Source organism: Phocoena sinus, chromosome 3 (assembly GCF_008692025.1).
Source record: "Phocoena sinus isolate mPhoSin1 chromosome 3, mPhoSin1.pri, whole genome shotgun sequence".
Lineage (NCBI taxonomy): Eukaryota > Metazoa > Chordata > Mammalia > Artiodactyla > Phocoenidae > Phocoena > Phocoena sinus.
In genome coordinates, this window is record NC_045765.1 from 165,524,471 (window position 1) to 165,548,200 (window position 23,730).

Sequence of the window (23,730 nt, forward strand, 5' to 3'; positions counted from 1 at the left end):
CTTCCTGTTTTTAAAACTACCGGAGATCTCGCGATGGAAGGAGGAGGTGAGCGCGGCCGGGCGTGGTGGTGTGTTTCGGGCGCGGGTGCGGGCGCGGCGTGGGCTTCCTGGGACTGGTCAGTCAGCCGGGATGTCAGCGATGCGGCAGGTCCGTGTCGGCGCGGCGGGACTGGGAGCTGCGGGGCCGCTGCTCGGGCTCGAGGTCTGGGGTTCGGTGCTCAGTGCTTGTGCCTGCGGCGGTCCTGGTATCTGGCCACCAGGAACTGTTCTCAGCGCTTCAGAGCGAATAACTCACTTAATCCGGAACGGTCTTCTGAGATGTGGGCACTGGAGTCACACTGTCCGGGTGGGGATCACAGCTCTGCCACTTACTAGCTGTGTCTTTGGAGAAGTGACTTGTCTGCAAAAATGGCAATAGTAACAGTAGCATCTCTGTTTACGGCTGCTTTACGGATTCAGGGAGAACAGTGCCTGGTCCCTAGCAAGCTCTGTTTGTTTGTATTATGTGTTTGTTAAAGAGATCACCGTTTTGCACGAATACTCCAGTAACTTGCCCAGAGCTACCCAGCTAGTAAGAAGCAAAATGGCCTGGCCTTGCGCTAAGAGTCCCACTTTGAAGCCCTGCGTTGTGCTGCCTCCGAAAGATCTTTTCCTGGCAACCCTATCTAAGTAATACCAGGTCCTCTGAATCCCCTCTGCTGCTTTTTCTTCGGAGTGCTGATCACGACGTAATAGTTTCTAGGCTTAGACTTATTTGTTATGGGTTTCCAGTCTCCCTGCACTCTAGCTGCTGTAGAATAGGGACTTACCCTGCTGTATTATTCCTAGCCTTTATCGGCTGCTCAGATGTTGAAATGAATGCGTGGGTTATAACATTTAACTGTGGCCTGAAAGTTAAGAACTGGCTTTGTCAGTGGATGCTTGGCGGTGGGCATTTAACCTCTCCTGTTGCTTGGCCCACTTCGGTGATGCTCCGAGGACATTTTGGCTCTGGTCTCAATTCACTTTGGCTTGGCCAAGTCAGTGTTTCCTCATTCACAGTGATGAATCCTGTAATCCATTTGGTTCATTAGATTGTCCTGAAGTATAGGAAATGTCTAATGATGTCCCCTATGCAGTTTATTTTCTGTCAAAACATGGAAAAAAAGTTTTTTTCTAATGTCAGTACGTTCTCTATTTCAAAAAGACACAAATGACGTTAGACCAGTACAAGAAAGGCTTCTTAAGGGACAAAATAATATACGTTAAAGGGACATAAAATATATGCTGTAGTTTTTCAGCCTGTATGTATATGCAAGTACACGGTGAACTGCCCTAAAATATTGTGATGTTCAAATATAAACCCCACTTTAAACAAACGGCAGGTCCCAATCCCCAAAAGGCCTGGCCTTTTTTCCTGGCCTTTTTCCTTTGGCTTGAACTTGGATAAGAACCCTGTATCTTTTTGTGCCTCTGTCACTGCCTCTAGCTTTGGCTGACCCAAATCTGTCACTGAAAATAGAGATTTTCAACCATTATCAGAAGTCAGTAACTAGGCAAGGCTGGAGACAACAGAAGTTCACTTTTTTGGGTCATTTACTTTCAACAACTGGCTCCCTCCAAGTGCTCAAAAATAGCCAATGGTTCCCACAGCTCTCATGTAAAGGAATGTTGCCATGTTCAAAAGAGCACATGTGACAGAAATCTTATGTCATTTATATGACAGTAAGACTGAATCTAACATGTTCCATCCAGAGGATTAGACATTTGTAGAAGCAGTCTTGATTTTAGCTTTGAATCTTTAAGAATTGGTTTTCACTGATAAAAATCAGTACTTTTTTTACTGAACGGACATAGCAATATTTTGGATATATACATTGGATTTACATAGTAACTTCTTCAAAAGCTCATGCAAGTTTTTGTGACGTTGAAAGACTTTTGCAGGTCTAAAAACTTGACACAGAAGATTGAGTGATTTCATCAAGGGATACGCTGCTGCCAGTGTTGACTTTCTAAAAAACACAAATACTGTAGCTTTTGCACAGAAAGTTTCATCCCAGTGCATAAGAATAAAGTACATGTTTAACCTGGTGTGAAAGGGCTCCCCCGTCCTTCCTGTTTTATCTCCCACCCCGTGCTCATCAAACTGCTCCCCCGCCTTCCATGCCTTGGTTCCAAGGTGTCCATCCTTCTTTTGAGAATGTCCCTTTTATAATACAGGCATCCTTTGCTTTTTGAAGATGAACTTTACACCACTTTGCTTTCGTGAAAAACCTACATTAGCCCCTGTTTTCCCAAACTGAAAGGAGTCCAAAGAAGGTTTTTGCTTTCATGACAAAGGGGGAAGAGGGAACACAGCGTGCTGAGTTAGTTTTGCAGGGAGCTGTCCCGGAGGCAGTGTGCACCCCGGCAGCGGGAGCAGCCCCGCCAGGCTCCTTCCCCAGAAACCACACTCAGCATCCAGCCGCCACAGCCCTGAACTGTGTCTAGGAGCATCCGTGCTTCACCTAGATTTCTTGCTTTAAGCCGTTTGGCTTACGAAAGATTTCATGGAAACACTCTGCTTTTGGACAGTGGGGGAAACCTGTACCCTCACGCCCCGCTCAGATTCTGTTTCTGCCGACACCTTCCCGGTTCCATCATTGGGATCAGTCTTTCCTCCACCTCCTGTCGTATTCCCATGGCGTTTGGTACACGTTAGAGCATCTCTCACAACCTGCCTTGTAACTGTCTCCACTGGCCCCCCGCCACTCACTCAGGCTAATGGGGGCCCTGAAGACCAGGAGTTCATCACATCTTTTGCTGATTAAGTTGAAAGGTGAAACCGTTTGGGTCATCTGACTCGTGTTGGTCTAATCAACTCCCTATTGGCTTATGCTGACTAGAGAAACAGTCCATCAACAGACAAGTGGATAAACAGAATGTGGGCTGTCCATACAGTGGGATATTAAATATTTGGCCATAAGAAGGAATAAAGTGCTGATACATAGTACAACATGGATGAATCTTGAGAACATTATGCTAGGTGAAAAGTCACTCACAAAAACCACATACTGCATGATTTCACTCATGAAAGTCTGCTTTCTTTAGAGACAGAAGGCAGATTTGTGGCTGCTTAGGGCCAGAGGGGCAGGGGGGAGGATGGGGGGTGATGGCTAAAGCATAAGGGGTTCCTTCCGGAAGTAATGAAGAAGTTCTGAATTTAACTATGGCGATGGTTACACATGTCTGAATCTACTAAGAACCTTTGAACTGTACACATCAAATGGGCAAATTGTATGATATATGAATTACATCTCAATAAAGCTGTTAAAAATGATTGAGCCCCCCCGTGATAGTATTGAGAGTCATAATAATAGTGGCCAGTAGTCATCACTTTCTCGGGCTGTGCTAAGGGCTTTATATGCATTGTTTATTTAACTGACCCAGTAACTGTAAGGATAGTATTATTTTAGAATGTTACAGGCAAGAAAAATTAGCCTTACCAACAACTTAACTAGTGCCACACAACCTGTTCAGTTCTGAGACTCGAGAGTTGTGTGGCTGGAATCTTCCTAACCACTGTCCTCTACAGTTGGAATGCCTGCAGGAGGATTTTACACAAGGCATGACAGATGTGCCTTGACTTAAAAGAAAAAAATCAAATGCACTTCTATTAGCATGTAAGACCTCCATACAATGCTGAAAAGTGTAAATGAGAATGTATTTAAAACTCTTGCTTTCTATCAAACACGATCACTTTCCTAAACTTTACTTTTACTTTACTTCCATCGCCTGCATCAGCAGTAGACTTCTGTTGTGGTGTCTGAACTGGTTTTCCTCCCCGACACTAGCTGTAAAACTCACTTCAGGGCACCTCGGGCAGCAACAACAAAGCTGCAACAAAGATGCTGAGGTGGGTCAGCTACCCCCCCCTACACCCCCCCCCCCCCCCCCCCCCCGCCCCAAGCAGTGACTCACAGCCGTGGGCCAGCTTCTGGTGTGTCCTGTGTTCACATTTGGATCTCACCACAGCTGTGACAGATTACCACATCTTATGGGTATGGTAGGTGGAAATAGGTCCATGTTTGAATCCCTGGACCCTGCGAGGCCGCTACCTGGGGAGCAACTTGGCAGATGAGGTTAAGTTAAGGACCTTGATGTGGGGGAATTATCCTGGCTTGTCTGGGGGGCCAGTATGCTCACAAGGGGAGGATCCCTTTCCTATAAAGGAAAGGGGGGCAGGGCTGTCAGAGGAGGTGTCGCGATGGAAGCAGAGGTTGAGCGATGTGGGACCGGTGGCCGAGGAATGCGGGTGGCCCATCCTACCCTAGAGCTTCCAGAAGGAACACAGCACAGCCAGCCTATTTCAGACATCTGACCTCCAGAACTGTACGTTAATAAATGCGTGTTTTTATTTATTTTTTTTCACACACACACACATACACACACACTGTATTTTATTTTTACAGGAGATAAATAGACTGACACCAAGCATCGTAAATGGATGACCACGACAGAAGCAACAATGATTGCAATTACCAAACACGAAACACACTCACACTGTGTCATAATATTGACATTCAGTCCAGGAATCCTCCCCTGTAACAGCTCCTTCACTTTGCAGTGAAAATTGATTTATATGTTTTTTGCCTCTGAGTCCTTGTGGGATTTTTTTTTTAATTCAAACAGAAAGTCACAAAAATTATAATCATCCGCATCAGCTATGCGTGTTGTTTTAACCCACCAACTTTGTGGTTGTTTCTTACAGCAGCAGCAGGAGACTAACCCAGTGGGCCTTTTGTACGGCTTACTAACGCCAAAACTATGAACACTAATGCCTGCGATGGATAAGACTCTGTTGTCGCCCCTCCTCTCACTCTCCTTTTTCCTGCAGATTCCTGTGGTTTTGGTCTTAGTGCCTCAGCGTGGTCGAGAGCTGGTTCAGGGCAGCGATGGGCTTGTTCCCTGTGGGGTTCAGGTGCTGGGCGGTGTTCTGAGTGCTCTTCCTGTATCCGCTTGTTTCATCCTCACGAGGATCCCATGATCTTCACCTTACAGAGGAGGAGACTGAGGTTCGGAGAGGTGAAGGGTCACAGCTCTTAGTGAGGGGTGGAGCCAGGGTGCTGACCTTGGCAGCCTCTGCAGCCGTGCCCTTCGCTCTTGTGCTGTGCTCATCATTAATCCATTTAGAAATTAATTTCAAGTCAATTTCAACTTAAAAAACTTGAGATCCTATTAGGAATACTGTTCTAAAGGATAAACTCAAGAGGAGGTTATGTAAGGTTACCATTTGTTTCTTCTGTAATCAGTGACTAGAGTTTGCTTTATTCTGTACTTGTGATAACATTGAAATGGTTATTTTATTTTTTGTTCTTTGTGGATCTGCTTTAAAAATCTCCTTATTACCATATTTAGTAAAACCTGAGTTTTGTCTCCTCTGTACTTCACAATTGAATTTGTACAACTGGATAATTGATGCCTGACCATATTTGATGTAGAATACTTTCATCCAATTTGAAATAGGGTAATAATCAGACTTTTTTTTTTTTTTTTTAATTTAATTTAATTTAATTTTATTTTTTTGTGGGACGCGGGCCTCTCACTGTTGTGGCCTCTCCCGTTGCGGAGCACAGGCTCCGGACGCGCAGGCTCAGCGGCCATGTTCACGGGCCCAGCCACTCCGCGGCATGTGGGATCTTCCCGGACCGGGGCACGAACCCGTGTCCCCCGCATCGGCAGGCGGACTCTCAACCACTGCGCCACCAGGGAAGCCCAGTAATCAGACATTTTCATGCTTATTTCTTTATGGGGCTTTGTTCTGAACGGTAAAAATATGGAGTACATAGTTAATATTTGAATTAATGAATACTGATTCATAAAATACCAAATAGATTGGAACACATTGTTTTCTAAGGATGATGCCTAGAAAAAAAATCAATATGTTGGAAAGAAAAGGTTTTAGTCTTCCATGAGTATTGAATACTTTTCTGTAAAACACTTTAGTTGCTGGACTCTAGAACTCATTGTGGAATTCTACATTTGTAATTTAAATTGTATTGAGCAAAATTGTCCTTTAAAAAGCATGAGTTTATTTGTCAATAAGAATTGTAAAAAAAACCCCACTACTTTGGATTTCCGATTTGGTGCTACATATATCTTTTCTGCTTGCTCTCAATCCAGGGACACCCCCAGAAACACTTAAAGAAGAAAGGCAGTCAGGATGTGTTCCACCTACAAGTCTTGAGGGCAACAGTTTGAAGAAAAGCAATTGGGGGTTCTTATTTACTGGCATTGTTGGGGGGACGCTGGTGGTCGTGTATGCTGTGGCCACACCGTTTATAACACCAGCCTTCCGAAGAATCTGTTTGCCTTTTGTACCTGCAACTGCAAAGCAGATTGAAAATGTTGTGAAAATGTTGCGATGCAGGAGAGGACCCCTGGTAGACGTCGGTAGTGGCGACGGACGTATCGTGAGTTATGTGAAGATGTTTTAAGGTTTATGTTTTTTTACGTTTTAAGGTTTAAAATTTCTGTTTCACATTTCTTGTGAGGCTTATGCAAAGACTTGCTAAATTGACAGCCTAATAAAGTAGTCATTTAATTTTGTGTTTGTTTGGCTGAACTTCTAAGCCCTCCAGCGGGATTTTGGAATTTATTTTTCTCAGATTTAATTTTTCTTAAAGGCGAAAGTGCACTGTAGATCTGCCAGGTAAAAAGGAACAATTAATTTGTAATTATGAAATTGTCCATTAAAAAACTTAGGCAGTAGAGGTGGCATAACCAGAAGAAACATGTTAAGTCATGTAGTTTGTTTTACATTTTTTGCATCATAAATGCTTCTACATTTACCTGTATTTATACAAGTATCATAATTCCTGTGTGGTAATATTGAGTTAAATAAGGAAGAGCCAATGTGTTGAACCCCACTTATCCAAAAATCAGACTTTCAGTGACTTCAGCTCATTGTGACCCCAGCTGGGAACCTATAAATAAAGACTTAAAGCCACCGACTGGCCAACAGTGTCCCTCGCTGGGCAAGGTGGCACCATCTTTAGGCCTCCCCCCGGATGATGAGCAGAAAGTGAGGATAGCAGAAGCATAGGCTCGTGTTCTGGAAACATTTAGCGTGGAAACCAGCAGGGTACAGCACCTTTCACTGCCCCTGCGGACGGGGACCCTGCAGTTTCATGGTAGTGACCTGGAATAATCAGCAAGAGTGACTTGTTTTGAAGAAATCAGGGGATGTATATATCAACTAGGAGGACATTTTAAAATCCAGATATGAACGCTTTACATCTCTGGATCGTCTCTTTCTGGTTTCTAAGAAAATGGCAAAGGGGCGACACTGTAGTTACTTGGGAAATTGCCGTAGATGGGACAGTTCCTTCAGGGCTGCTCCCTTGAACGGTGGTGGCAAAACAGGGTGAGCAGAGACCCCAGCCCAGCCCACCGTCCCTCTCACCTTTGGAGGCCGGGGACATTCGGCACTTGACTTTATCCTGACTCGTTCCATTTTGCTTTTACCTGTTGTCGATTTTGAGCGAACCATCTTTAAATACCAAGGAAATGTGTAATTAATTGCAGGTTCCTCACTGACCGGTTATTCTCATTGCACGTTACAGCTAGTTCACAAAACAGCCTCCAGGCACGCTCAGTTCGCCTGCTGCCGTTCCGTCAGTGATGGAAGGAGAAGGCAGGTTTTCAGAAACTTTTTGTCAGCCCTTCCTGCGGTGGGCCAGTCCAGAATGAATTAGGCAGCTGTCCAAAGCAAGCCTGTTCTGATGCTCAAGGTGAAATCTTCGACAGAAAAATAAGAAAACTGAGTTTAAATGGACAGGCATTACGTTGTCCACAAAGCTATTGTAACTTCAGAGCCCCACCTTTAAATGGCGTCTTGAACAAACACCTTTCGATTGGATGTTTTATGATTATAGACCATAAATAGGAAGTTTTCATATCATTTGACTATGTGAGTTGATGTTTTTCTTATTTTGAACATGGCCTCTCCCCACAGGTAATAGCAGCTGCAAAGGAAGGATTCACAGCTGTGGGTTATGAATTAAACCCCTGGCTCGTCTGGTACTCCAGATACTGTGCTCGGCAGGAAGGGGTGCAGGCATCGGCCAGATTTTACATCTCAGACTTGTGGAAGGTAAGTAAGGCAGAGGATGGTGCTCGGAAACTCCACCCCCAAACTTTATAATGATTAGTATGACTGAAAACTGAAGATGTATTAAAAGAAGAAATATAAGTGTATATTTCAGCATAATGAAATGTGAACAGCTTTTAAATTGATACATTTTACAAATCAACACTACTTTAGAGTAGAAACTTCAGGTTTATAACTTATAGGTCATGTGAATACTACCATTTTATTTACTCAATTTAAAAAGTTCTCATTTCTATTTATTATGCAGTGATAAGATTTTGATCTCTTTTGGAAGTCTTATGCATCGTAATATAGGCATTAACTTGTTAATGTCATTCTTGGTAAATAGTAGGTGTGTGTGTGTGTGTGTGTGTTTGTATGTGTGTATGTGTGTGAGTGTGTTTGTGTGTATATGTGTATGTATGTGTGTGTGAATGTGTGTGTGTATATGTGTGAGACTGTTTATGTGTGAGTGTGTATATGTGTGTTTGTGTATATGTGTGTTTGTGTCTATATGTCTGTGTATGTGTTTGTGTATGTGTGTGACTGTATGTGTGAGTTTGTATATGTGTGAGTGTTTGTGTGTGTGTGTCTGTGAATGTGTGTACTTATGTGAGTGTGTACATGTGTGTTTGTATATGTGTGAGTGTGTATATGTGGTTTATGTGTGTGTGTATATGTGTGTGTGAGTGTGTGTATGTGTGTGAGTGTGTGTGTGTATGTGTATACATACCTAGAGAGAGACAGAGATGGTGCAGGAGAAAAGAAGGGATCCACCAACCATGCTGTCATGGTTCCTTCATGTCTTCATAAAGCACAAGATATTTCCAAGTTTACTTGTTCTCTAAAAAGTGCCCTGTAATTTTGCTTTAGGAATGCTCCATAAAATGCTTTTTCTTAAATAACAATTTCCCATTGTAATATTGTCATCAGTAGCTTATAAAAATTCACTTGAGTTTTATTCTGTATATACGTAAATGATCTCTCCATAGAGTAAATAAAACTTTTATTGGGCACTAAGAATTTTGACTGGCGAAGCACTTTTCCCCCCAGTTTTCCAACTAAAGACCATTTCATTGCATTTTTTACTTAGTATTTTAGAGAAGAGGAGCGGGGCTAGAATTCTAAGGATGGCTCAACAGGAAAAACAGGTGGTTCTGAAATCCCTTGAGCTCTTGCTAAAAGCTCGTTTGGTAGAGAGTGGAGTAGAAAGTGGGCCAGGGGTGCAGATGGCCCGGGCTACCTGGATGAGCACCAGTGGTCCCTGGATGAGTCACTGCCTTTCTGACAGTTGACCCCGGGCGGCCCTGCATGGAGTGGCTGTGAAGATGAGATGAGATAACTTACGGGAAACTTTTGGAAAACTGTAACAGATGAACTAACACGGGCGAAAGTGTGAACGTGGGAAATCTTAAAAAGGACCACTCTTTGCGAAAACCCACTGTTGGGTGAAATGGGAAATTGCTACTCATTTTGAAATAAAACTTAAGCTAATGTTTGGCTTTCAAAAATTAATCTGTGAATTGTTTTCTCCCTCCCCTTTAGGTCACTTTTTCGCAGTACTCAAATGTTGTTGTCTTTGGTGTGCCCCAGATGGTGAGTGTGCACTCTCCTGCCCCCTGCCTGTTTGGTTCTAGGTTATGAGGGGGCTTCCAGCCCGAACAGGCCACGTATCTCAGGCCTGCTCCCCCGTGTGCAAAATGACAGCCTCCCAAGATTCTGTGGGAACATCGGATTTTAGATCATTGGTTTAACAAAGTACTTCAGGGCCCTAGAAGATTAATCATAAAAGATCCAGTCTTGTAGTTTAAAACTTTTGCTTTAGATAAAGGTCTCCATGGTCTACCTAAGCCCTAAAAATTCCAGTCTGAAAACTGCTTTATGAGCTCCTGGTGTCTAATATGGGTGGATATTTTCACGTTCACTCACTTATATTCTGCTGAAATCACTTGGGAAAGTTAAGGGGATGTTCCCTTGGAGTTGATCATTCCTTGGATTTTGCAGTGAGATGATTTTCAGGGTGCATGAGCGTTGACTAGTTTCAGCTGACCTCAGTTGACTGATTTGTATTGAACTCTGACTCTGTACTTTCACAAGTGAAAATGCTGCCGCATCAGACTGAAAATGATCCTAAATTTAGCCTTTGGAAAGGTGACCAGAATGGGATGCTTTCATTGTAATTGTTGGTTTACAGACCATAGTAAGAAATCCCCCTTTACTTTTCAAAGTATGTAATTGTAGCCATAATAATCTTGGTAAAATTGGATGTTTGCTGAAATGCCACTGTATGACTGATGTAGTTTTTAATTTAAGAAAAAAAGAAATTTACTTTTTTTGTTGTTATGCCTTCTTGTTCATACCTTACTTTTTGTTTAAGATGTCTCAACGCTGGAAAAGTTTTGTCTTACTATTAGGACTTTCAGTGCGATGCCATTTTCTTTAAGAAGTCTATTTAGAAGTGCTTTTGTTAGAAAATTTTGAAAGTGACAGGAGTTTATATGTTCGTCATTCTTAGCAAGCCTAAAATTAAGATGAAACCTCCCCATCTACACTTCTGTTATAGAAATGAAAAGAGGTAGAAAGGCATGATCCCTGGTTATTAAAAGAAAAGAAAAAAAACTATTTAGGATCATAGAATTGCTATGGAATTTGATGGTTATTTCCTACTTATTGTGAAGTTTGGGCATTCTTTTGGAATAATTAGCATTTTGGGGCAAATAACTTTAATTTGAAATCTGTACTTTCTAAAAATAGAAAGTTGATATTCATTCCTCGCTGTCTTGAGAGGCCCGGTGGGGGCTGCAGCAGCTGTGTCCCAGTGGGGGGCAGCAGAGGCCTTTGCTGGGCTCTAGTTCCTTGTGCTTCTAACCCCTTTTGTAGTCAGTCTTGGGAACTGTTCACTCAAGGGAAATAAGAGTGTGTAATTTTGATGAATACTGTTACGATTATTGTCCATTCTTCTGTACACAGAGAAATCTTAAATAAGGAACTTGCAGCATTTCACTGTTCCCAGGAAAAGGGAGCAGGTGAAATACACGAAGCACCCACTTTCCCTGGGTTAAGAGGGATTCAGCCAACTGGGAGTCTTCCATGCAGGGGGATCGATCGGGGTGCAGGGCCCAGATGGCTTCTGTGGGTCTGGGGGCCCCGGTTTCCGGGTGGAGGGCCCTGCTTTCCCCCTTGTCAAGCTTTGCCTACGTGGAGGCAGTGAGCGGAGGGGAGTGCTCCCAGGGGACTCACGGGGCCGGGTTGGCCCTCTGCGGGTCGTGTGAGCGCTGGAAAGTTCTTCAACCCGTCTGGGCCCCATCATGCCATTTTCTGTTAATAGAATGCATTTCCCTGGCCAGTTTCCTGGCAGTGGCTCGGTGGCCGGACAAAGCCAGCATGGCAGGAAAGGCTTCCAGTGGCAACTGAAGCACACATAGGCCGCGAGAAGCCGGAGGCTGCTTAGGGAGCTTCAGAGGTGGGGACCCTGGTGTTACACATCCTCACTCCGCTCCTGGTACCGGGCTGGTGCTTCCTAGCAGCTCTGTGCAGTGGTAGCTCAGATGAGAGCGGCCCTGACCTTTGATCCTGGGTGTGTGTCCGGCGTAGCAGGAGTAAGGGTGCCAGTGGACCTGGCAGGCCAGTGCTCGGATGGTAAACAGCCGCACTTAACACAAGCTCATGCCCCAAGAGTGTCTTTTTGGAATGTGGGACAGATCGGTTGTGTCCTTGTTGAAAACCCTTCTGTGACTTCTTGCTACCTGAAAGCAGTGAGGGTAAGGCCCGGCCCTCCACATGGCCCGAGTGGTCCTGCTTCCGCCAGCCCTCTGCACGCCAGCTCCATCCTTCTCTTGGCCCTTAAACTGCACTGTGTGGGGCTGTGTGTGTCCTTTCCTCCGACTTCAGTGCCCCCAGCTCTGGGCCTGGTTAGGGAGCGTCTGCTCGGCACTCGCAGGTCGGATGTCTTTTCCTTCGAGGAGCCATCCCTGATCGCCCTGTGAGACAAGCCCCAGCACCCCCGACTTCCAGAGCCCTTTCCTCTCTCTGAGGACACACGGCCGCACGCTTCCTTGTGCGATGGCTTTGGTGCTGTCGGCCGTGGGCACCGCGCACCGTGAGCTCAGGAGCAGGGCGGGCCTGTCGTCCTCGCTGCCAGACCTCCAGCTCAGCAGCACCCGGCCCAGCGATGGCCCGGGAAACGTGTGTCAGACGAACGGATGAATATCGTATAAATACACCCGTTAAGTACACTCTTCCAGTGGGCTGTTAAGTTTCGTAACTTCAGAGGACGTGACTCCTTGAATTTGAGTTAGGAATCCTGTCATGACTGGATGAATGAAAATACTACCACCGTGTTCTGATCAAGAAACGTGATTCATGACCGGACCATTTATCGGTCATTCATTCATTCAACAAGTGTTCATTCAGGGCCCACTAAGCCGCAGACCCTGTTCTGCTCGCTTGGAATACTTTAGTGGATGAAAAGGAAAAACATCCCCGCCCCAAGGTATTTATATGCTAGTGGGGAGAGCAGGTATTCAGTGAGATGTCTGTGTACTGACAGAATGTGTCGTACGATAAAAGGGGGTCAGTGCCGTGGGGCTAACTGAAGCGAGAGAGGGACGGGGCAGAGACTGTCCTGAAAAGGGGACCCGTGGAGGCGAGGGGGGAGCCGTGTGGCCGGGTGGTCGGGAAGAGCGGTCCAGGCAGAGGAACAGCCACTGCGAAGGCAGAGGCGCTGAGGGGTGTGTGCCTGCAGGTTCCAGGAGCAGCAGGGAGGTGGGCGGGAGGAGGGGAGCAGGGGAGAGGTGGGGTCCGAGAAGAGACAGGGCTTGGGCGGGAAGGACACAGGCTGCCATGGGGAGCAGACGGGGAGGAGCCAGGGGACGGGGTCTGAGCTCTGGCAGGCATCCGGGGCCATCGATGGAGCAGCTGGTGAGAGGGGGTCCAATTCTGGATGCGTCGTGAGGAGAGAACCAACAGGGTGAGCAGGCAGGTCCAGTTGGGGGCACGAGGGAGGAAGGAGCCCAGGGCGCCCCAAGGTGTTTGGCCTGAGCTGCTGGAGTTTGCTGAGCCCAGAGAGGTGCAGGCAGAGTGCGCAGGGGCGGGAGGGGAGACCAGGAATTCCACGTGGCCTGTGCAGTCTGGGACGCGTGTGGATACGTCAGGTGGGCGGTGGTGGACGCTAGGAGTCTGGGGCGCGGGAGGGAGGGCTCGTGGGACGTTAGTGCCAGGAGTTGAAGCCAAGGAGTGGCTGAGGTCACCTGGGGAGGGGCCGGAGCTGTGTAAGGCCTGAGCCTTGACCCCCAGCAAAGGACTCGAGGGGAGGTGGAGGGGAGGGGAGGGGATGGGAGGGGAGGGAAGGGGAGGGGGAGGGGGAGAGCAGGTGTGTGTGTGGGTTACTCCAGAAGCCAAGAGAAGCCCGTTCCAGGGAGGAGTGACCAAGCGGCTTGGAGCTGCGGGTGCACTTCTTTAATGTGTCTTACGCCTTTGAGCTGGTTTCAACTTACGTTTAAAGTTTTGAAGATGTAATTAGAATACGATGAGTTCGTGTCACTTTGAAACATGTAATTGTATGAATAATTTTGAATTTCATTAGGTGGACATGGCACATCACGGCTTCTCTTTGTGTATGATATCAAGACCCAGGTTTGTTGCATATTTATGTGTAATTTAGTCAGTTAATTTCTTATGATTGAAATAGTGCCTTTCATTTGTACGTTTATCTTGACTTAGCGTATGATAGTCATTTGGAAATAAAAGATCTGTAAAAGAGCAAAGAAGAACGGTAATGTGAATAAATTTATAATTGTCGTTTCTGTGAACAAAATTACCATAAGAAACATCCGATATTTTGGAAAAACACATATTGTCCTATTCTTTGCTTATTTAATTTTTTCCTTCAAGGAAAAAAACTTTTCCCTTTTTTTATTTTTTAAAAAAGCAATATTTTACTAGCTGTTAAAAGAATGGAAATATTCCATCCTTAATGGAATTTATTCTTCGTTATCTTGGTATTGATTCGAATGAAGAATCAGAATTCTGGCTCACTGCAGCCATAGGTCACGTAGAGGAGTTTTTCCAAACCTTCCTTTAAAGATATATAAGTGAGGAATAAAATCTTCCTAGAAGCCCTATTGATTCGTTCATCTTGATTTAATTGGTTACTTTTAAAGGGAGTAGGTTTTGCTCAGATCTTGGTTTCTAAATATCATTTTCTCAGAGGAACCAGGAATGTTTGAGAAATGGCTGATCCCAGGGCTGAGGAAGGGAAGATACAAAAGCCTGGAACATTTTGTTGAGCCCAAATAGCAGGACGTGTTCAGAATGTTTGATGGGGCACATCCACAGGAGAGAGAAGCCAGCTTGAGGGAGTTCCCAGTGGCCAAGCTGGGACAATTTGTGTGCTAGAATAAACAAGAACGATGGTGGGTTGTAACCCATAGAATGAAGTGAGGATCCAGGAGTTCACACTTAACAGTGATGGAGAGACAGAGGGGAAAGCTATTCCTCGATGTTTTGACTGTCGATCTGGGAGGAAGGATGGAATTAGCAAATTGCCACTTTCAATCCTTACAGTAAAACTTGACTCAGGCAGAATCATCAGGAATGCTGCATCGAGTCGGGGCAGCTGGATGAGTAACAGGACATTTGCATCTTCTCAAGGCGTCTCCCCGCAATTGCTTACCCATTGCAAAGGAGCAGTAGTAACCACACTGTGGAGACACCAGAAAGCTCCTTGCCCGAGTGGTACATCACCCTCAAAGCAGGAGGACCCCGTGGGCTCGGGATCGTGGAGCCCTGCGAAGTCCACAGCCCCGCTCGTGGGGCGTTGCCAAGGAGGCACGCACCAAGTCATCATGAGCGCGTGTCAGAGGGACGCCCGTTAAATAACTGGCCTGTGGGGTTTTTTTTTTTTTTGCGGTATGCAGGCCTCTCACTATCGCGGCCTCTCCCATTGTGGAGCACAGGCTCCGGATGCGCAGGCTCAGCGGCCATGGCTCACGGGCCCAGCCGCTCCGCAGCATGTGGGATCTTCCCGGACCGGGGCACAAACCCGTGTCCCCTGCATCGGCAGGCGGACTCTCAACCACTGCGCCACCAGGGAAGCCCTGGCCTGTGTTCTTAAAGGAGGTTATTGTCGTGAGAGACTAACGGAGGCAGAGGAACCATTACAGCTCCGTGCAGTGTGGGAGCCCGGCTGTGGGACAATGTGAAGGACATTACTGGGACATTTGACAAAATTGGGATGCTATTGGAATTATTATTACTGGAATACAATGTTAAATTTCCTGAATTTGATAATTGTGCTGGGTCTCTTTCTTAGAAAACACCAAAATACCAAGGAGTAAAGGGCCATGTTGTATACGACCTGTTCTCAAGTGTTTAGAAAAAATGTGCAGAGAGAGGGGAAGAGAGCATTAAGACAAACTGTTAAAAATTGGTGAACCTGGGTAAAGGAATACAAGAGTTCTTTGCTCTATTCTTTTTTTTTTTTTTTTTTTTTTTTTTTTTTGCAGTACGCAGGCCTCTCACTGCTGTGGCCTCTCCCGTTGTGGAGCACAGGCTCCGGACGCGCAGGCTCAGCGGCCATGGCTCACGGGCCCAGCCGCTCCGCGGCATGTGGGATCTTCCCAGACCGGGGCACGAACCCATGTCCCCTGCATCGGCAGGCGGACTCTCAACCACTGCGCCACCAGGGAAGCCCCTTTGCTCTATTCTTGCAACTTTTCTATAAATTTGAAATTATTCCAAAATAACAAATTAAAGGAATAAAGTAGAAAAGATGTTTTTAGGAGGTGAAGGTGGTAATATAATTTTAGGACCTGAAGATAAAATTTTAAGCAGCTGTTAATTTGCTGACATAATTACAATATCAGTACTCTTAGCAAGCAGTAAAACTCCTCCTTCACAGATAGATTAGTAATACAATTATGCAAAAGTGATAAATAAGAGGATTTTATTTTTTATAAGTTATGTTGACTATCAAGAGATTATCAGTGTATTATGGATGCATTTTAAAAAACTATGAAATATTTCATCATATTTCAAGTTGGTAGAATGTGTATAGTTTTTCATGGTCTAATTATACCATTTTTTGTTGATTTTAGGTGCTGTTGATATTAAGATGTACCATTGCTGTTGGGAAAGAAAAAAAAAATGTTGCCAATTATAATTCTAAGACAATGTCAATTGTAAGATGTATCCTGATTTCAGACATGTTAAAAATGTGGGAAAAGATAAGTAATTGAGACAGGGTAGATTGAAATGTTTAGGTAGGTAAATAATTTAAGGCTGCTTCTCACATTAATTACTGCCACATCATGATTTTAGTCAGGAGAGTGGAACTCTGTGATACACATCTGCTATAAATGGCAAATTTTATAATTGATACTAGAATATTCTTATAACTGTTGTTCATGTGACTTCTGTATTTTAATGGATTATTTGATGATGTATTTATGCCCAGGAGTGATATTTTTACAATCAGTAATTTTGCACAGGCTTTTTTCAGGGATGCAGATACAAAAGGACATTGAGAAATCATTTCCTCCGACTATCCGCTCACTGAAATGATGGCTGTCGTTCTCCACAGATGCTGCAGTTGGAGAAGAAGCTTGAGCTTGAACTTGAGGACGAGGCTAGAGTCATTGCTTGCCGGTTCCCCTTCCCACACTGGACCCCAGCCCAGGTCACGGGGGAGGGGATAGACACCGTGTGGGCCTACGATGCCAGTTCTTTCAGGAGAAGTAAGAAAAGGCCCTGAAGATCCGTGCATTTCCAGTTGGTCATTCAAATATAAACTTATCCAGGGAGTTTTCGGAAGTGTTGGGGGTCTTTGATTTTATAGAGACTTAAGGCTGTGTCTTCAGCAAAGAGTATATTTTTCCTTGTTATGGAATGAGAAATTATGATTGCTTTCCTTAACTTTTGGAGAAAATAAATATAAGTTGAGAACAGCAGGTAGATTTAAAGCCCCTTTCATGGTGTGTTCAAAACAAATGTGCTTACTGCTTTTCATGCACTTGGGTGTGTGAAAATATGGATGAGCTATGGTCATGTTGATGGGTGGGAGAGATGTCAGCAGCTCTTCACATTATAAAGAGCGTGCTTTAATGCCACAGATGAGAATAAACAATTTAAAGAGGGATGCATTTGCAAATGTTTGCAATTTCCTGTAACTTTATTCACACTTGAGATTTATCTCTTTTTTTTTCTGTACTAGGTCAAAATTAATTTTCTAAAGGATTTAGAGAGGTATTTATATATATATATAGTTTCAAATTTTTAAAAAAAATTTAATTAATTAAGTTATTTATTTTTGGCTGTGTTGGGTCTTCGTTGCTGCATGCAGGCTTTTCTCTAGTTGCGGCGATCGGGGGCTACTCTTTGTTATGATGTGTGGGCTTCTCATTGCGGTGGCTTTTCTTGTTGTGGAGCACGGGCTGTAGGCGCGTGGGCTTCAGTAGTTGCAGCAGGCAGGCTCAGTAGTTGCGGCTCGTGGGCTCTAGAGCACAGGCTCAGTAGTTGTGGCGCATGGGCTTAGTTGCCCCGCGGCATGTGGGATCTTCCCGGACCAGGGATCGAACCCGTGTCCCCTGCATTGGCAGGCGGATTCTTAACCACTGCTCCACCAGAGAAGCCCAGTATTTATATTTTATAACACTTATTAGGAATAATTTGTTCCAAAGTTAGTGGATTACTGTATTTTGTTGAATCTAAGCTGTGTATGTGTGTGTAAATGTGTGTCTATAAATACACATTTTAACATGTCTGAAATTGTGATGTACCTTCTAGTTGATGGTGTCTTATCACTGTAATTGGCAGTGCTGTACTTCATGATGTAGTTGTATGTCACCCACCATAGACAGAATCTCCGATGTGATGAACTGTGGTATTCAGAGAAGACACAAGGTGTAGTGGAGTAGTTGGTATGGATTTAATAGTAAAATAAACAGTCCTGAGCTTTGGTGTAAGCCAGACCTGGGTTCAGATCCTGCTTCCTCATTAGCAGGGACCTTGGACAAGAGGCTTTCCCTTGGTTTCCTGAGCAGCCCTGTCGTTGGGATAATGATACACTGAATAGGGGGCTGGGGACCGATCTGTAAAACTCATGGCACAAAGTCCATGGCCTGTAAGTGGCGTTTATTATTTTAGACACTAAAGAAAAGCTTGTTCACAGAAGTTGCAGATTATTTCTGCTAGTCACTTCTTTATTTTATGAAAGCAGCCATTTATTTAATATTTCTCATTTATGAGAAGAGACTTGACTGATTTAGAGAAAGACAAGTTAAGGAAAACCTCTGAATGTGAGTAGACAAGCTTCACATATCTGAAAAATTAATATTGAATGGTGGTTGAATAATCCTTGTGTATCATGGAAAATAAACTCCCAATTATATACCTGAAATCTAAATACCAAAGCGTTTTAAGAGAGATTTGATATAAAGTGAGATGGTTTGCATCTTTAACTAAACTGATAAAAATATGATCAATTTGATAATCTTCATTTTAGTGAGAAGCCGCTGTGGACTATTCATTCATTCAGCAAATGGTTATTGAGTGTCTGCTGTGTAATAAGCTTTTCCAATTTAATGGTTAATGACATGCAAGTTCCTGAATCTTATGGGATTTGTGTTCTAGAAGAGAGACAGACAGGTGAGTGAATGTCACTGTGTGTGAATTCTCTGGAAGAGGTAAACAGTGGGTGGTGTAGAGAGAAACTGTGTGTCTGGGGTGAGGGGCTGGGATGTTGGGGACATTTGTCAGGTTTTTAGCCGTCACCATCCATCTGTTTCCCAATAGTCCCTGATTTCCTTACGAAGAACAAATTCTTTCTCACTGTGTGTAGTTTTGCTGTCTTCCCCTTGCTCATTCCAGCCAGACCTGTAACTTGGCTGGGTGCATCTGGAGAGGGACCTCTCATAGCTCCCTGCCAGGAGGGTGGGGTGGGCAGAGGCTGGGTTTTGTGGAACCTTGGAGGTATTCCATAATTTCCTAGACATATTCCTGCTGGACTTGTAGAGGCATCAGGCTATCTGCGGAGTCATGTACGACTTGGCTGTTTTGGGGGTTCCTCCTTTAGCTTCCTGAGAATTAGATGATGCTTGGTCCTGCAGCCTTAGAGACCAACGGACCGTTTCATAGAAGTTCTGTGATTCATGGCATTTGCAGGGTCTTTAGTTGATTTTTAGTTCCTAGGTTAAGGATATTGAGCAAATTTGCAAACAACACGAGGCAGGGAATGAGAGCTGCTACATTTGATGTCAAAAGTGGGATTCAAAAAATGTCTATACAGATTGAAATCAGAGGCAGGTGCTAACCTGATAAAATTTAAAGTTAAGAAAAACAGTAGAAATACAGCTTAGGGGTCATAACAGGAGCCTTTGTGAACAGACTTGGAGGTTCCATTAACACTCAGGTGCTCAAAGACTTGAGCGCATTTCCATCTGAATGCATCTTTCTCTGGAAGCATGGCCCCAGGATCGCAACGCTTGTGTTCTCCAGGTGTGCCAGGTGGGCACCTCATCAGACCCTCAGCCAACTCTGGCATTCAGACTCCTCGAAATGCTTAGCTCCACCAACTGCACGTGAAACCAAGTTTAGAAGATGTAGGAAATGAGACTCTTCCACATACATTGTTCACCGTTGCTGGGAGACGGTATGCACCAGGACAGGTGATAGCCAGAATTTAAAAAATGTAAGATTCCTGATATTTAAACCACACAACTGGATACTACCCCACTGCCAAAGTACTTTCCCTGATGGCCAAAATTATTAAAGACCTGCTGTGAAGAATTCAGTGTCCTCAAGTCCAGGAGTCTTCTAAGCTTGTGCTAGTATGTGTATTTCCTAGCTTAGCCCTGGCCGAGCGCATTCCAGAAAAGACCTTGAAGCCATTGCAGAGCATACGACAGGAGTCTACTTAAGTCTCGACAGACAAGAAACACATCCCTTGGTTGTGTGGTGTGGCTTGTTGCCCACTGCGGCCCTAGTGTGATCAGCCCTTTATTGAGATGTTGGAGTCATGTGGGCCACGGTGGAGTATTCCTCACCTGGTCTGGACAGCAAAGTTTGCTGACCCAGGCAGCAGGGGGTGCCAGTAGACCAGCCAAGGGGGTGTGCAGACTCTGCTCCCTCCTGCCCAACAGCCATCTCCCCTCTCCTTGGTGACAGGCACCAGTTATCCAGGTGTCAGGCATCGATGAGTTCAGGGAACGTGGGCCCTGCCCGTTGTCTGATCCCATCCCCTAGGCGTCAGGATGGGCTGTGGGCAAGTAATCCAGTTTCCCCCAGTGAGGTTGGAGGGTCCGTCCGCTGGGAACTTCGGGAAAGGTTTTGCGGCAGTAACACCTGAAGTTTTAGCAGCCATTTTGCAACCACTGGGGAAAAAATGAAGATGAAACCCAAGATACTGAGGCTGGAGGACCAGAAAGAAGGAAAGACTCTGGGTCTTTCTTTGATGACGCACTGAGTGGCTGAACCGACCTGGAGCCTCTGACTTCAAGACATCTTGTGCGGTGAAGTGATAAAACCATGTTGTTCTTAAGCTGCTTTTACGTGGGTGCTGTGTTATTTGCACCCTCAGCAGCCTGACGGAGACAGGAGGGTTGAGGCTGCATTGGGGCGAGAGGTGCCCGGCAGTGTGAATGAGCCCACTCCCCCTGTCTGGAGGGCACTGGAGGAGGCAACACCTGCTAGCGAGGTTGGAAGGTATGTCTGGAGTGTCCCAGAGAGACGGCGAGCTCCCAGGAGCAGGGAAGCCCGCTCCCAGAGTGGTGTTTGGGAACTCTTTACCAAGTCAAGGGGGCTGTGAACTTGGACGTGGCCTTCACAGTGACATCCGAGGAGAGCATCCTGTCCTTGGGGGCACGGGCAGGGATGAGTAATAGCAGAGCTTCCGCTGTATCCCTGCCCCCAGGGAGTTCTGTAGGGGGAGAGATGATTTCTCAGGATGGGAAAGGAATTAGAAAAAGGAAGAAATCACCTTGGACTGCCTTTCTTGACAGGCAGGGTTGCCAAGTAGAGGAGCTGTGTTATGGACTGCACGTTTGAGTCCCCCAAAATTCCTGTGTTGAAATCCTAACCCCGCCCCCCACAGTGTGATGGTATCAGGAGGTGGGGCCTTTGCTTTAGGTCATGAGGGTGGGGCCCTCATCAACGGGATTAGTGCCCTGATAAAAGAGACCCCCAGAGAGCTCCCTCACCCCTTCTACCACGTGAGGACACAGCGAGAAAAGGGCCATCTATGAATGAGGACGCAGGCCCCCACCAGACTCCGGATCAGCTAGCGCTTTGACTTAGGACTCCCCAGCCTCCAGAACTGTGAGAGGTAAATGCTTGGTGTTTAAGCCCCCCAGTTAGAGCAGCCCGGGCTAAGACAAACTGGTACTTAAGAGAGCCACGCTTGGCACTGCCCAGACTTGTCTGGGCCCTAGCCAGCATTCCCTTAGCTCTGACGAGGAAAGGAAGTTAAAGGGAGCCAAACTTCAAGAGGACTCTCCCATGTGCCGGCTGTGAAGGGCAGCAAACCATCCCGCTGACCTGATGGTCAGGACTGAATAGGCTCCAGAAGTTCTACTGGGCTGTTGGAGGGTGTGGTTGGACCATGCTCGCACGGGGGAAACTTTTGGCAGTTTGTCCCTAAACTAACATGGGTGATGTAAAAAACTAGAATTAGAAAAGGGAGCAGAAGAAACCACATTGATAAGCAGAGTGACTTCTAGATGGTAAAGGGTCCTGAAAAGACATCCTAAGAGGCACAGAGTGGTTGTGATGTTTATCCTGGGTGAGAGACGGTTCAGAGGAAAGATCTTTCAGATTTTGAAGGGCTGCCAAGCAGCAGCAGAAAGGAAAGTGATAACACGGCTGTGTGCCTGGGTTTCCATGCACTGGAACTGTCCCGTTCTCATCCTCAGGGAGGTGGTACCGTCTTTACTTATTTTTCCTTTTTTAACCAAGGGGTGGTGGTGGTGTGTCATCATTAACTTGCTCAGTTACAACCTGACCCAGAGGCGCAGGGTCTTACTACACTTACTACACTTACTACACTTGGCTGCTTCCCTGCAATTCGACCTGTTCTGTGGCTCTGGGGTGTGAACTGGGGTCATTGGGTGGGTGCCAGAGGGACGTGACATTCACCCTCAGGATGAAGTACAGTCCTAATAAAGTCATTTAAAGTCAAAATGTGTTGCCTCTGGACCTGGTGAGTCCCTTGTCACTGGAGATGCTGGAGCAGAGGCTGGACAGCCACTTGGTGGGGATGTTGCCGAAGGGATCCTTCCACAAGCAGGCTGAGTCCTAAGACTTGAAATGATGATGCGTTTTCCCATCTTAGCGGGGCCGCCAACCTCCGGGGGTCTGGGAGGCATCACAGCAGCCTTCAGCGGTGAAGGCGAATCACACAACTGCAGAACTCAGCATCCCCAAACACGAGGAGGCTGTGATTTGCTAACAAGGTCGTTGAAGTACTGGGGTGCAGATGAGTGAAGAGAAACATATCAGGACTCCAGCTGAGAAATGTGTAGGACCAGAGAAGGAAGTTGGAATCTATAACCCCCCTGCCAAGGGCTCAGCTGGAGACAACACAGTTGTGTTCCCTGGGTCCTGATTAAACCAGGGGACTGTTTTTGAAGACTCTGGTGGAAATAGGTCACTAACGGTGCCTCATTCCCTTCTGACACTGCCTCACCCATAACCTTGTCCCCGGAGCAGCCTTCTGAGGACCAGAAGCCCCCGACCCTTCTCCAGTTTGTCAGCCCAGGTTTGGACATCTGGTGCAGCTGGCGGATAGACACGAGCTGAGCTACGGAATTCGGTGTTGAGAATTTTAACTGGAGAACAGAAGGATTGGGAAAATCTTAGTGGAAGTTAAAGTTATGAAGTTGTGGCCAGAGGAACTTGGTGTGAGAGACGAGAGCCAGGTTTCTCTCTGGGTCAAGGGCTCCGTGCAGGGGCCAGGCCATGGCGCTGGGGGCATGGAGGGTGGGACCCCCTGCCAGGTGCCTGCCCCCACCCGCCGGGCGGCAGGAGGACCTGTCACTGTCCCTGGAACGTCTCAGATGCCTCCTCATCAGAGGAGTGTCCTCTTCCTTGAAGAGCTCCATTTAGGAACTAGGTCATTTTGGACGAATGAAAATACTACTCATCATAGCAGGTATTAAACAGGAGGAGCTCTTTTTCCCCAAAGACGGTGCAGGTCATATACTTAAATGGAAAAAGATGGATATTTGTATAAATGTAAGAAAATCTCCATCTAAATAACACAATAAAGTTTTTCGCTCAGGTAGAAAACTTTAGTCGTCCAGGATCCTCTCGGGCAGGACTCCTTCTCCGTTCGGAGTGAAGTGTTGCCGTAATAAGGACGTGTTACGGTTGTATTGGAATTGGTGCACTCGTGACCCAGTGGACTGATGCAAATGGAATATGAGCAACAAAAACTATATGCCTGGGCTTCCCTGGTGGCGCAGTGGTTGGGAGTCCGCCTGCCGATGCAGGGGACGCGGGATCGTGCCACGGCCTGGGAAGATCCCACATGCCGCGGAGTGGCTGGGCCCGTGAGCCATGGCCGCTGAGCCTGCACGTCCGGAGCCTATGCTCCGCGATGGGAGAGGCCACCACAGTGAGAGGCCCGC

General features: G+C 45.9%; 1 protein-coding gene across 1 annotated transcript; it reads left to right on the plus strand.

Annotated features, from left to right (window-relative positions):
• Positions 1–29: 29 nt before the first annotated feature.
• Positions 30–17,244, plus strand: ATPSCKMT (ATP synthase c subunit lysine N-methyltransferase). The gene is made up of 5 exons (XM_032626284.1): positions 30–148; positions 6,142–6,431; positions 7,976–8,113; positions 9,656–9,706; positions 16,692–17,244. Exons 1-5 carry the CDS (start codon positions 34–36, stop codon positions 16,860–16,862), a joined length of 765 nt encoding a protein of 254 aa, XP_032482175.1. The 5' UTR covers positions 30–33; the 3' UTR covers positions 16,863–17,244.
• The last annotated feature ends 6,486 nt before the right edge of the window (positions 17,245–23,730 follow it).

Bases quoted from the DNA above. Each gene is read 5' to 3' on its own strand.
- ATPSCKMT (XM_032626284.1), top strand. From the start codon at position 34: ATGGAAGGAGGAGGTGAGCGCGGCCGGGCGTGGTGGTGTGTTTCGGGC. The intron at 6,432-7,975 runs GTGAGTTATGTG...CTCTCCCCACAG, and splicing joins GTAGTGGCGACGGACGTATC to GTAATAGCAGCTGCAAAGGA. The intron at 9,707-16,691 runs GTGAGTGTGCAC...CGTTCTCCACAG, and splicing joins TCTTTGGTGTGCCCCAGATG to ATGCTGCAGTTGGAGAAGAA.